Here is a 14,426-nt window from a genome sequence, read left to right as displayed (position 1 = left end):
ACCCTGTCAACAACAGATCTGAACTCTGTCCTGCCCTGTGCCATCTTCACACTTCCTGACACATTAGGGCCCATTGCGGCAGTCACCATGACAGCCCACCTGGTTGAGGGTCATCTTCTCCTTCGTTGACCTCCTACCCTTCCAAGCATCATGTCTAAGTGGGGGGGCAGTGTAATGCAGAACATGTGAGTTTTAGAGTGCAATTTGTTAGAGAAATAAAAATATTTAAAATGTTATGTATTTGTTAACATGTGTAGACTATTTCAAGGATCCCTGCTGGTGCAGCGGGTTATGAATTGAGCCACAAACTGAAAGGTTGTTTGAACCCACCTGCCCTGCTGTGGAAGAATGAGGCAGTTTACTCCAGTAAATATTTACAGAAACCCTGTAGAACAGTTCTACTCCATTTCTTTGGTTCGTTTTGTTTTCTTGTTGTGTACTGTCAAATTGGATGCAGCTGGCCTAGGAGCATATTGCTCCTCCTTCTGCAGCAGAGCATCTGGTGGATTTGAACCTCTCGCCTTTAGCATTGCAGCACAGGTCTACTCCTTTTTCACAGTTGCTATGAATTGAAATTGACTTGGTAGCAGTGCATGTGGGTTTTGGCTTAGAGTATCTCTGAAGATGTACACAGGAAAACAGATCAGGTGCCTTTGAGGAGAGAAATTGGGAGTTCGCGGGCAGGGATGGGAAAGTGATGCCAGTCTTTATTCATCTGGACTTTCAAAATAGTGTACTGTATGAAGAAACTGCCTATTCAAGACAAATTTATCATCACTAAAATGAAGTGTATGGCTGAATGGGATGAAAAACAGGTTATTAAAAGTTCATATTCTAATGTACTTCTCAATTAGAAAAGCTAGCCAATCTGCAGTTTCCACTCTTCCATACTAACTGCTTTCACTTTGAACTAGGAAGTCCTTGGCACAAGCTGTCTAGAATGAGTATTAGACGTGTGCACACATGCACACACGCTCTGGGGAAGCAGTCCTTTAGAGTCGTAAATTCCCAAGGAGGTTCCACTCCAAGAGCCAGACCTCACTCATGTTGTGGATTTGGGCCCCTTGGACCCTAGGGGTGGACTGTGGAGCCCCTTCACAGGGCAGCATAGATACCCTCTAATAAATTAAGTCATGAGTGAACAGGGTAAGATGGAACCTTCTAAACTGGGTGGAAAACTGCATGCCCCACAAAAGTCTGAATTTCTTCTCACAAATGTCTTTAACCACCAATAGCCTTAGATAATTTTCCTCTCACAGGTTGAAGGGATAAATCATGTCGCTGCGTTCTCATTAAGCCTCTGGCTTCTCCCTCTCAGGGCAGGGTGCCGTTTGCCGTGCCTGACAAAGTGCTCTGGCCGCAGCTGTGCGAGGCGCTCAACATGAAGTTCAAGGCAGAAGTGCAGAGCAACCGGGGCCTGACCAAGGAGAACCTCGTGTTCCTGGCTCAGAAACTCTTCAACAGCAGCAGCAGCCACCTGGAGGACTACAGCAGCATGTCCGTGTCCTGGTCCCAGTTCAACAGGGTGAGGACCACAACCAGCAGCTGCTGCCTTAGGTCGTCTGTCACAGCCAGCTGCCTGCAGGAACCTCCCTGCCTTGTCTGCTTGTTCTTCATGCTAACAGAAAGTGCTAGCGTAATAGGAAGCTTCTGGATGATGAACTGCTTAAGAGTTAGTCAGGGCTTAGGGAGAAAATGACATCGTGGCATATTTATAAGGTGGGCTGTGGGTCTGTGGGTATAAGTTCCTTTGTAAAGTAAACAAAGCAAATGTTGTTTAAACAAAGCAATCTAAGTGTAGGGAGTAGTTTGGGGAGATCATCAGAATTGCAAGGCTCCATCCTGTTTACTCTCTGCCTTTACCTGATGGGTAATGTGAAGTCAGGCATCCATGGAACCCTGAACCTCAAAAGAAGATGCTGTTGAAGGGCTCTTTCCCTTTGACACATCGTAGTTTAGATGGCACATGTCACCTTGTGTTTCCTTTCTTATTCACTCCCCCCGAGAACCTTGTTGTTGTTGTTTTTGTTGTTACTGTTATGTGCCATCCAGGGGCCTGCAATTCATAACGACCCTGTGTATAGCAGCTCTGAAGCCTTCCCTGTCCTGATCCAGTCTCACTGACTCCGACACACCAACCCCACATTGCCCCCATTACTATATCAATGGATGTCCTTAACTCACGTGGCTAATAGTCCCTTGGTCTTTCACTCTTGTTCACTAGTTTTGTAATAGGAAGTTAGCCAATAGCCCTGCTGGCCATCAAGGGGAGTTTGCTCGGGAAGTGGGCGGTCTTGAGAAGCCGCCTCTGACATTGAAATGAGATACCTGCCTTCCCCTTGAGTCGTGGAATTTTATTTTGCAGATAATTTCTGGCAATGGACCATGTGATAAAGAGTGATCTGAGGCTTCACAGTGAGATCCAATCCAGTTCTGATTCTGGGTCTCCCAGACATCTTGTTAAAATGCAGCTCTGACTGAGTAGATCTGAGATAGGGCTTGAAATTCTGCATTTCTTGAAAGCTCCCTGGTGATGCTGATGGTGCAGCCAAAGACCACACCTTGAAATTCACACGTCAGCCCAGATCCGAGGGCAGATACCTGTAGCAGGCCTCTCCTGTGTGTTGGGCATTTCTCTTCCTCCACCCTCTCTACTATCTTTCAGCTGTAGGACTGTTTGTAAAAGTCAGGTAAAGGTAAAAAAAGAACCCAAGTCAGTTCTGATCATTTGTCCAGAGTAGATAGCACCGCATAGGGTTCCAATGCCTATGATCTCTTGGAAGCTAATAACCAGGCTTTTCTGCCAAGGGAGATGAATGGGAAGTCTCCTCTAAAAGTTAACAGCCTCAGAAACCCAGTGAATGAAGGGTTCTGGCTCAGAGTCAACTTGAGGACAGTAGGATTGGTGTTGGTTTTTGTTACTAACGTACACACACACACACACACACACACCTGCATTTGCATGTTTCTGACAGTATTGCATTTGTTTTTCATTTTCTTTTCCTGATTAAAATTACATTCTTATTTTCTTGTGCCCGTGACTGACTGTTCCATTAGGAGAATTTACCAGGACGGAATTACACTTTCTGGCAGTGGTTTGACGGCGTGATGGAAGTGTTAAAAAAACACCTCAAGCCTCACTGGAATGATGGGTGAGAATCCGCGTTTCTTTAGTCAACGGGAGTGTTAAGAGGGTCTTCTTCCTGGCGCCCGGAGTGGCACGCACTGCTTCTGCTTCTTTGTCCTTTGTGACCCAGGGCCATTTTGGGGTTTGTGAACAAGCAGCAGGCCCACGACCTGCTCATTAACAAGCCAGACGGGACTTTCCTGCTGAGGTTCAGCGACTCTGAAATTGGCGGCATCACCATCGCTTGGAAGTTTGACTCTCGTGAGTATTCATCCCTCTCGGGGACGCAGCTTGGCTCGACTCAGCTGCTTTTGTGGCTAAATGACTTCAACAAACAATTTATTCACTGGAATGAGTCCTAATTATAAAACACCGGTGTCTTAACCATGACACAGCAGCCCATCATAGGGCAGGCTACGTATGATGTAATTATGGTCAGCCTTCTGTCTCAGCGGCTTCCACATCCACATATTCAACCTACCGAGGATCAGAAATATTAGGGTAAGAGGAGGCAACTGAGTTCTCAGAACAACCCCTGAAAGGCTCAGAGGGATCATAAAGTGCTATTTGTGTAGCATTTTCATCATAATAAGCATCACAGATAATCTAGAAATGATTGTGGTTATACAAGAGAATGTGCCAAGATAATTTGCGTTCCACTGTTTTCTGTGTAAGGAACTTGAGTGTCTATGGGTTTAAGTTTGGGGCTGGGTCCTAGAACCAGTCCCCATGGATGCTGAAACACCGTTTGGGAAGCACAGTGATTGACTTCAGGAAACATGAACGTGGAAGCGTGACTTGGCAGCCTGTGCACAAGCTCGGCTGCTTCCCTTTTGATTGTTATTCAACCTTGAGCTCATTTCAGCAAAGAAATACTTTGATGATTTGAAGTCATTAGGGCAACAGTAGTGTTTTAAAATTATTCCTTTATCCTAATTAATGTGAATCCGTCATTTTAATGTGGTTCTTGTGAGTTGACTTGGAGTCATTAGGAACCTGTTTCCAGAGGTTCTGTAGCGTTTTCAAGGCCATGACCTTTCAGAAGCCAAACACTTGGCTTGTTTGTCAGGCTGCCTCTGGGCAGGTTTGAAACCGCCAAGCTCTTGGCTCGTAGTCACCAGATACTGGTGTAAAGACATTGCTACTGATCATTTGCACAGCAAATCAAGAGTTGGCTCAGTACAGACTCTTCTTCCGGAGAGAGCCTGAATGCTCTCTGAACTTGACACCACCTATGCTCATTGGCCCTGGAGGAAAGTCATTTGTGCATCACCTGCCTGTCTGCCTTCGACTTTTGAAAATGTCCTTATCTGTATAGTACGTGGTGATTTTAATGGAGCGTTTCACCAGGGCAGTTTTAATGGAGAATGTTAACTTGTGCATTTGGGTGTTCAGATTTTCTGTTTAGAGTGTCTTTTCTCTTCATTGGTCTAGAAGAAAGAATGTTTTGGAACCTGATGCCTTTTACTACTAGAGACTTCTCCATCCGGTCCCTGGCTGACCGTCTTGGGGACCTGAATTACCTTATCTACGTGTTTCCTGATCGTCCCAAAGATGAAGTGTACTCCAAATATTACACACCAGTTCCATGCGAGCCTGCCACTGGTAACAATATTCGCGCTGATTTGTTTTGTCATGATGTTGGGATTTTTGTTTTCATTTGTGTTTGTGTGTGTGCCTCTCGTATGAAAACTTCACACTATTAGAGTTCAGGGACTGCTTTTCTTTTTTTAACAGCACAAAATGTTTATTCTTTTATTAGCAATACTAAGACATAGCTCATTCTGGGCGTTATAAAAGGAGAAAAACAGCTCTAACACATTCTGAATTTGTATTGTAAGTTTTTCTAGTGAAAGATGGCAAAGCCTATAAAAAGTTAGGGACGAAGTTTGCAGCCACTCATATTTCAGTGACTGTACCCTTCTGAAGGCAAACCTGGTGTTTCTAGGCCCTGTCATCTAGAAAGCTTACCCTCCTCCTTTCCTTCCTGCTTGAAGTACACAGCCATTCCAGCATTAAGAGTCTATCGTCTTGTATGAGAATCCGCCATCTAGACCATTACCAGTTCCAGAGGGCAGTACAGGGGCCATCTGAGGAAGATACTAAAATCCTGAACATACCATTTATCTACATCCAAGGAAGCACAAAGCAACCAACCAAGGCTTCCTGAGAACTTCCCTAACTGACTCTGCAAAGCTGGTCCGTAAAAGAGCAGACAGGAAGAAGCATGTCACCCAGGTCCTCACGGGGCCTGTGTCTTCCACTAGATGGGGCCTCCACTATCACCAGGACTGGTCTTCAAAGTCTCTCAGTGTCTTCTCTCTTAGTCAGAGCTCATTTTATTCTTCCCAATCCTATCTGTGTGGGAAAACTGAAGCCTTAGAAGTGCAATGAAAAGTTAATGGGGAATATTAAAAAAATGAGGCTTTTAGAAGAAGTTCTCCTGGTCTGTATTTAGAGACAAAGGTTCCAAGCTATGGCCAGTAGTGGGACCATGAGCAGAACACATTTTCCTAGGAAAGTCACAGCCCCATTCCTATTACACAGGTCTTCCTCGCAGCACTGGTACTCTAGTTCACGCTCCCCAAAGTTTCATTCCATTTTATGATAATTGCAGTGTGCCATCTCCCAACACGTGTAGTAGTTTCTTGAAGCAGCTTTGACATAGATATGAATTCAAAGGTTATGTACAGTGGCGGTCTTGTTGCGTTCACCACCTGTTGCAGCACAGGTGTAGCACTGCAGACTGTAACCTGTGTGGCAGAGAACAGTCAGGATGAACAGGATCCCAGCAGGGCGAAGCCGCCTTTACTTCCCATTGCGATTGTTCTCTCCAGGATCTGTGCATGGCTTTTCAGGGATCTCGCATCCAGTGACTGCTTTTTTAAATATTATCCAAGGCAAATTCTAGGCTGTCCTCTTCAGTCAGATAGAAAGCATGGGCTGCTAAGCCCAACTATCCCATGGAAGGGAAATTTCTTTTCATACCAACTGTTGTTGTTGTTGTTATGTGCCGTCGAGTTGTTTGCAACTCATAGCAACCCTATGTACAACAGCCCTAAACCGTGCTCTATCCTGTGCCAATCTCATTGCCTCTGACACACCCATCCCGATTACCCCAGTCACTGAATCAATCCACCTCATAGAGGGTCTTCCCCTCCTGCGCTGTCCCTCCACTCTACCCAGCATGATGTCCCTCTCTAAAGACCTGTCTCTCCTTACAACATGTCCAAAGTATGTCAGGCGAAGCCCCAGAATCCTTGCCTCCAAGGAGCAGCCTGGTTTAACCCTCTCTACGATGAATCTGTTTTTTTTCTTGGCAGTCCATGGTACATTCAGTACTCTTCTCCAGCACCACAGCTCAAAGGCGTCAATTCTCCTTCTATCCTCCCTAGTCATTGTCCAACTCTCTGATACATAACAAGTGATTGCAAAAACCATGGCCTGTATCAGGTGCACCTTAGTCTCCAGAGAGACACCGTTGCTCTTGAGTACTTTAGAGAGGTCCCTAACCGTAGACTTTCCCATCACAATACGTTTTTTGATTTCCTGGCTACTGGTGCCAAGAGTGTTGACCATGGAGCCGAGCAAACTGAAGCTGTGAACATTGTCAATCCCCTTGAGAAAATAAGGAGCAACTTACAATTGTTCGCAAACATGACGAAAAATGGAGCCAAGCACACTGAAGCTGTGAACATTGTTCATACCAACTAGTTTATATAAAATTAGGAACGTACAAATTTATCAGAACAGAGATAGTGTATTGTTCTCTGAGCATTAAAGTACTCCATACATACTATGCAGCATGCAGGAGCAATGATTCTGTAAATGACTACCTAATGTGGGAGGGACTGGAGAGCATTATGCTGAATGAACTAAATCAGTCTCATAAAGACAAATACTGTGTGAAACCATTACTGTAGAACAAGTACGAGGCTCCAAGGAAAAGGGGTTGTTGTTGTTGTTAAGTGCCATCGAGTTATAGACGACTTACAGCGACCCTATGAACTAAAGACCTGAACACTTGTATAACTGTCATCATTTCTCGAAGTTCATAGAGTTTCTGGATGCAAGCTATTTACGGAAGTGGATGTCACTCCTGCTTCCAAGCTTGTTTTAATTGGGAAGTTCCACCAAACACTGTCCACAATGGGTAACCATTATCATATTTGACACATCAGTGTCACAGTGTTTAGCATCACAGCAATCACAAGTTACCTCTGTACAGTCAATTGACAGACCAGTCAGGACTATACCACTTAGAAGAATGTTTGACCAAAACAATTAAAACTAGGCCTGCAGGCCACAGATTAAAATCATCCACCATTGGCTTGGTAGCATAACTTGCTATCCACAAGGCCAAGATGACTCAGCATTTCTGTGAACAATAGATCTAACCCTTGCCTTATCCTTCGCCATCCCCACAATCCAAGACATACTTGAGCTCATTGCTACAGTCACCATATCAGTCCATCGTGTTGAAGATCATCTTTTCTTCTCTGACCTTCCACTTCCCTCCGCTGATGTCATTTCCCAAGAACTGGAACCTTAAACTGTTGTTTGTTGCTATTAAGTGCTGTAGTAGAGTCATAGACGGCTCATAGCGACCCTATGAACAAAAGACCTGAGGCATGAGGCTTAATCATAGGGTGACATAATTTGAGGGTGGAGAGAGAGAGATGGGTAAAGAAAAGGGGAAAGATTCAGTGTGAAAAACAACATATATGTATTTATGAACTTTGGTATTTAAAAAAAAGTATTCCATACTTACTGTAAAACTTTTCAGAAAAGCATTAACATGAAAATAAACACATAGCATCCTCTCATCTATGGAGGTTGCCATCAGCAATTTAGCCGGTCTTCTTCCAGTCTGTGTAGAAGTTGTCATTGCTGGTTGTCATCAAATAAATTCCAGTTCATGGTGACCTAGGTGCTACAGCGAATTCATAGAATTGTCCTGGTAGGAGTCCTGACAGAGCACATCACCACATTCTCAGTTTCTTCTGTCAGGCCTTAGGTGTGTTTTCAAATCGGGGGAGGAAGGAAAATGAGTAAAAAGAATATTTAATGAGGATACTGTGAAGAAGAATAAAGCAAGGTAAAGGGATCGAAGAGAGAGGGTGGGAGCGAACGTTCAGCCTGGAAGGTCAGAAAGGGTTTCCCCGAGGTGATACTTGCATAGACTGAAAAGAGTGAAGCACTGCATCACAGAGGGCTAGAGACACTGTCCATTCCAAACAGTGAAAACAAGGACAAGCTTTCTGAGATGGGGGTGAGCTTAGGGCAGTGGAAGGCCTCACCAAGGCCAGGAAAGTTGGAGCAGGCTGAGCAGGGAAGAATGTGGGAGGATATGAGGTTAGAGTGACAGCTGGGGCCAGGTCTCTGAGGCCTCGGAGCCCAAAGGAAAAGCCCAAGTGTTTGGATCATAAATCATAAATTATTGCTGCAGATATGTCTTAAAGTGCAACCAGAGTGTTCCTTGGAGGCAGAGATGGTGCGGGCTTTCTCTCACATATTTTGGGCATGTTGTTAGAAGGTGCTAGTCCTAGGAAAAGAACATCATGCTTGGAAAGGTCCAGTCAGCATAAACAGACCCCCAACAACATGGATGGACACGGTGACGATGGAGTCCACTAAGTCAGAGATGATGAGGGCGGCACAGGGTAGGACAGGGCACAGATCTGTTGTTCATAGGGTTGATTCAGTGACATACATACATATATATATATAATTTTTTATGTGATAATAACACAAGCAATGATGTAACACCAGCTAACATTTAATGAATGCTTACTGTATGTTGGGCACTTTCCTGAGCACTTCACATACAGCATCTCATTTGATTCTCAGTACAGATGACAAAATTGAGGCACAGAAAAGTAAAAAGTCACATACCAACAAGTGGTCAGCCAAGCAGGATTTAAATTCAAGTACTGTGGTTCAATAACCTGTTTTTGCAACCATCTCATTTTTAAAAAAGAAAATTATTTTTTCTCCAAAGTACATGTTAATGTTTTTTCCTCATTTTTTTTTCTTTTGGAGTTGTTTTGTTACTTAACCATTTGTTTTTTTTTATAGTAAGCATGTTGTTGTTGTTGTTTTTCTGTGCCATCAAGTCGCTTGCAACTCATAGTGACCCTATCTATGTACAAGAGCTCTAAACGCCGTTCTAGCCTGTGCCAACCTAGCCATCTCAAACGCACTTATTCCCACAGCTTCAGTCACAGAATTGATCCATCTCATCAAAGGTCTTCCTCTCCTTCGCCACCCCTCCACTCTGCCAAACATGATGTCCCTCTCCAAGGACCAGCCCCTCCTTGCAACATGCCCAAAATATGTCAGATGAAGCTTCAGAATCCTTGACTCCAGGGAACACTCTGGCTTCACCCTTTCTAGGACAAACCTGTTTGTTCTCCTAGCAGTCCATGGTATATTCAACACTCTTTTCCAGCATCACAGCTCAAAAGCATCAATTCTCTTTCTATCAACCCTATTCACTAAGCATACTAACTTTTATTATATGTAGCAAATACTTTTCTCAATGTGTCATTGTTCTCTTATCATTTAGATTTTCTTTTTACTATAAAAACTTGTAATTCCTATGTAGCCTAATCTGTCATCCTCCGTGTTTATGAATTCTGGTTTTTCCATCTTGCCTTCCTACCTTAAGACAATGATTACATGTCTAAGGAAGAGAAATAAACCAAATATTTTCCATTTATATGCTATTTTAGATAACCCATAACATGGACTCTTTGTGTTAGTGTAGCTAACAAGGATTTTATTGCAATGAAAATATACACCACAAGCCATACAGCCATTTAACAATTTCTTCATGTCTAATTCTGTTAAATTGATTGCACTCCAAGTTCACACTCATTCTCAATATCATTTTCCAATCTATTTCACCACTGGTAACATAAACTCAGTGCCCCCCAAAGCAGAAACTCCCCATTTCCCCATCCCTCCTACCCCTGATAACTGAGATTCTTCACTTTGTATGTTTCTATTTCCTATGATGTCACACAGTACTTTTTCTTTTTTTTGCAACTGACTCATTTATATACTTAATATAGTGCTTTCCGCATTCATCCAGACTGGGGCATGCATGGTATAGACTTTTAAATCCCATTTCTTACAGCATTTCTTTGGTTTTTATGTTTCTCTGCTAAGCATGAGATATTTTTTTAAAAGTATCCCTAGTCGTTTGAAGAAGCTGATTAGGATAACAAGCCATTTGTCCTCCTGGTGGCCTTTCACTGTCTGGGCTGTGGCTGACAAGTTCTTCTTCCTGTCAGTCACAGTATTCGTCTTGTAATCGTCATTGTCTGAAAGACTGAAGGTTAAGGTGTTTGGTGCCATCAAGTGGACTTTCTACTCAAAGCAACTGGTGGTACCTGTAGAACGACGCCAGAGGGGATTTAAGGCTGTAATCTGTTGGCCTAGTGGTAAAAAAGGTGCACTGCAGTCGCAAAGGCACATGGTTTGAATCCACCTGCTGCTCTATGGGAGAAGGATGGGCCGTCTTCTCCAGTGTGACTTACTGCCTCTGCAAACCCACGAAAGGGTCAGCTGTGGATCAGTTCCAACATGACAGAACACAACAGCAGAATCTGTGTGGGGATTGATCAGAGGTCTTTATCCCATGGAGCCACTGGTGGGTTTGAACCACCAACCTGTTAATAGCCTAAATAGAGTATTTAACCATTGTGCCACCTGGACTTCTTTGCTTAGGTGATACTGATATACCCAGTAAAGATTTCAGATTCTCACATTCTTATCTTGTTAGATTTCTGTAACCTACCAGACTTTTTAAAAAGTAACTGCAGCTGTCGGATCACACTGAGACCACTGATGCAAAGTCTGTGTGGTGTATCTGTAACTTTAAACATTTAGGATACTTTCTCCTGTTACACCCAGTGGACAGTGAATGCATGACTGGGATTGGTATTCGGGGGTTCCTTTTCTGTGATTTGAAGCATTTGTTAAACCATCCAGGTCTTTGGGAGCTCTCTTAATTTCCAGTCTTCGTATTGAGGCATCTCTTCTACCCGATATTCCTAACAGATGGTCAGAAATATGAACTGATCATACCTTAGCCTGAGATAGAATGGGGTGGTTGTGTCCTGTCCTAAGAAGAGATGTGATTCTTAAGGCCAAATGTGTTTTTATTTCACTTGAAAACTTCGCTTCTCACCGCTATTCTCCCCTTGGCAGCTAAAGCGGTTGACGGATACGTGAAGCCACAGATCAGACAAGTGGTCCCTGAGTAAGTGTCCAGGCTCCAGGCCGGGCGTGGGGGTCTCCAACTGCCTCTTTCTCCCCTTTCACCCACGTGTCCAGCATTAGCCCTGGGGAGGGGGGACAGTACCCAGCTGTGACGTGATCGGTATCCATGACCACGTGGGACACTTGGTCCTACACCCCTTGAGCTCCTGCCCAGGCTCCCCGGCCAGCCACTGAGGCTGTTCTGCTTGCTTCTGCAGGTTTGTGAACGCATCTGCAGACTCCGCCGGGGGCAGCGCCACGTACATGGACCAGGCTCCGTCCCCCGCCGTGTGCCCCCAGGCTCACTATAACATGTACCCTCAGAAGTAGGTGGTCTTCTCAGGGGGTTCTGCAAGGGAGGAATTAGGGGCTTGGCTTCAGACTGGACCCTGGATGGCTGGCAAAGGAACCTGGAGCTCCTCTGGGCCCCGACCACCCAGCCTCAACCTGGGTTCTTCATGTTGGGTGAAGGGAGGGCGAGATGCAGCCAGAAGATACTGGTATTGAAGCCGGATAATAGTTATGCAGATGCCATCTGCTTTCCTCTCCCCAAACAGAGGTATTCTGTTTGCTCATATACAAACCCGATGAGCTTTAGACATGCCTGGACTGTTGGTGTTGGGCGGGTGGCAGTGGGTCGTTTAATCAGAGTCTGGACAGCTAGCTGAAGAGGATCTTGACTCCCCAGTACTCAGAACGATTTCTCCAGGTGATCAGACTAGTTCTGTCTCCCCGAAGCCCGGGGCCAGAGACACAGATATAATCGAGTGGCTGTGCCCTCCTGTCTTGATTAGAGATGGGATTCCTAGCCCAGTGCCTGGTGGGAAGCGGGCTCTCTACTTTCTATTTCTCTCTCCACTCTGAGCATTCACCCTCCTTTCCATCTCTCTTTCCTCCCAAGCCCTGACTCCGTCCTGGACACAGATGGAGATTTCGACCTGGACGACACCATGGATGTGGCTCGGCGTGTGGAGGAGCTCTTGGGCCGACCGATGGACAATCAGTGGATCCCCCATGCACAGTCATGACCCCGTCTCTCCTCCTGCGTCTCCATCCTTGCCAGAGGAACTACTCTTGTGGATGTTTTAATTCCATGAATCGCTTCTTCTTTGGAAACAATACTTGTAATGTGAAGTGTTAATACTAGTTGTGACTTTAGTGTTTCTGTGCATGGTGGCACCCGTGAAGGGAGTGTGAGTGTGCGTGCGTGCGTGTGTGTAAGTTTGCACGTGGTGGTGCTTCTCCCCCTTGCTGTCCAGATTTCAGCTGCAGCACCGGGGCCACAGACAGAGTGGCCATACTTGTTCTCACTGTGTGCAGAGAGGCGAGCTGTTCCTGGAACACCTCTGGAGGGTGGCTCAACTTTGAGATGCGATTAAGGGCAGGCACCTCCTCTCTGGTGAGAACCCATCACTCTGGCTGTCGAGCAATTGATGTATAACTGTGGTTGTCTGTGCTTTTCCTCCAAATTTAAATAACTGCCATTTGACGAAGAAAGCCAACCTTCCCTCCCTCTCTCTCTGCCCTCACACACATTTTCTGGGCAGAGACAGGGGAAGGGGCTACATAAAAAGATTGCTGAGGCCAAGGATGAAATGACCGGTTTTCCTGTCGGGTGTAAAGGGCTCTTACAGCACCTTCGTCCTCCTTTCCCACCCTTCCTCTCAGTGACGCCACTTGCCACTCTGATCCTATCCGTGTACATACGTGCAGACATGTTTGATGAGAGGAAAGGAAACAGTCACATAATTGAGAGCTTACGGTGTCACTGTCCTTTGTATTGTGGCCCGAGGGGCATGTCGGCCCTGTTGCCAGGCACCGAGAATAGAGCCCTGTTCTCCAGGAAGCATCCGTTCTGCCTGCCTGCCCTTCCCCTGCGCTGATGGCAGCACACCCTAGGTTTTTATCGGGCTTACTGATCATGGAGTTTCGCAAATATTGGATGATGTTTTGTTTCTAAATCAAGTCTGTCTTTGTTTCCCTTTCCCACCCCACATTGACATCAAAACCCTGTCTCCCCTGTCATGTCCTCTGCTTGCACACCCAGGCCATTTCATTTCTCGTCTCTGTTCACATACAAGGTCTTGACTGGGTGGCAAGAGTGTGGCCTAAACCCAGGGCCAGTGTGGTCAGGTGTCACTGTCCACCTGTTTCTGGGTGTCAGGCATCAGCTATTTATGGGAGGAATGCAGTCAGCACATTTGCTGGGAAGTTTGAGAAACTGCCAAGACAAGACAAAAAGCCTCAGCATGACTGTGTTGTGTTGTGTCATTTCTCCTATAGCTTTACACTAGTGGGAGGGAATGGGTTATGGCAGGACTGTTGCAGGTGGGCAGAAAGAGGGGGTACACAGGTCACTTACGGGCTCAGTTCCCCTCTCTAAAAGAAGGGCATGACCACACAGCAGGAGAGTCTGGCCCTAAAAACCTTATTTTTATACATGTGAGTAAATAAGCAAATATTTTTTTTTACAAAAGTAACTTCTGAATTTATCAGTATTTTGATGTTAAAGGAAAATATTCCTCTGTAGTAGATTATTTATTGGAAGATGACTTTTCCAAAGCTGCTGTTTGCCTTGGCTTGGTTTCATACTCTGATTTATTTTTCTATAAATCGCCAGGCAGAAGAATCTCTGCCTCCAAGGGGCAGGCTGACCCCTCTGGGGGACCAGCATTGGTGGAGGATGCGGCTGAGCCCCTTCCCGAAGCCCTAAGCCTGGTACAGATACCAGCCATGATGGTGGGGGGTGTTGGCAGCCTGAGGGTGTAACAGCCTGACGGCCCTGATGGGCTCAGCTCACACTGGTGTTTGCAGTTGGCATTTGGGCCTGCGGTGAGGGTGTAGAAGAGAAAGGAGTCCACATGTATGAAGTTGCTGCGCAGTCAGTGTTCTCGAGGCTGTGCCTGCAGGGGAAGCGGCTGACCGGAAGGTACGCTCGCTCTTTGCATGTTCTGTTCTTTCTTCTCCCCTTTCCTGCAAACCGCAACAAGAGGCAGTGGCTCAGCCTCTTGCCCCCTCCCGGACACACACA

The 14,426-nt window shown here is 45.5% G+C and overlaps 1 protein-coding gene across 1 annotated transcript in view; it reads left to right on the top strand.

Annotated features, from left to right (window-relative positions):
- The window catches only part of STAT5B (signal transducer and activator of transcription 5B), an 88,631-nt gene extending 75,910 nt beyond the window's left edge, over positions 1-12,721 (top strand). Inside the window, exons 13-19 of the mRNA XM_006901655.1 lie at positions 1,319-1,525; positions 3,058-3,152; positions 3,258-3,388; positions 4,562-4,732; positions 11,345-11,396; positions 11,614-11,721; positions 12,297-12,721. Of these exons, the coding sequence (XP_006901717.1) occupies positions 1,319-1,525; positions 3,058-3,152; positions 3,258-3,388; positions 4,562-4,732; positions 11,345-11,396; positions 11,614-11,721; positions 12,297-12,423 (891 nt within the window). The 3' untranslated portion in view covers positions 12,424-12,721. The remainder of the gene's footprint in view (positions 1-1,318; positions 1,526-3,057; positions 3,153-3,257; positions 3,389-4,561; positions 4,733-11,344; positions 11,397-11,613; positions 11,722-12,296) is intronic.
- Positions 12,722-14,426: the final 1,705 nt, after the last annotated feature.

This window comes from Elephantulus edwardii, unplaced genomic scaffold (genome assembly GCF_000299155.1).
Source record: "Elephantulus edwardii isolate Elephantulus edwardi_28Jun2011 unplaced genomic scaffold, EleEdw1.0 scaffold00340, whole genome shotgun sequence".
Lineage (NCBI taxonomy): Eukaryota > Metazoa > Chordata > Mammalia > Macroscelidea > Macroscelididae > Elephantulus > Elephantulus edwardii.
The sequence above is the reverse complement of the archived record's forward strand: the minus strand, read 5'-3'. Positions and strand labels throughout refer to the sequence as shown.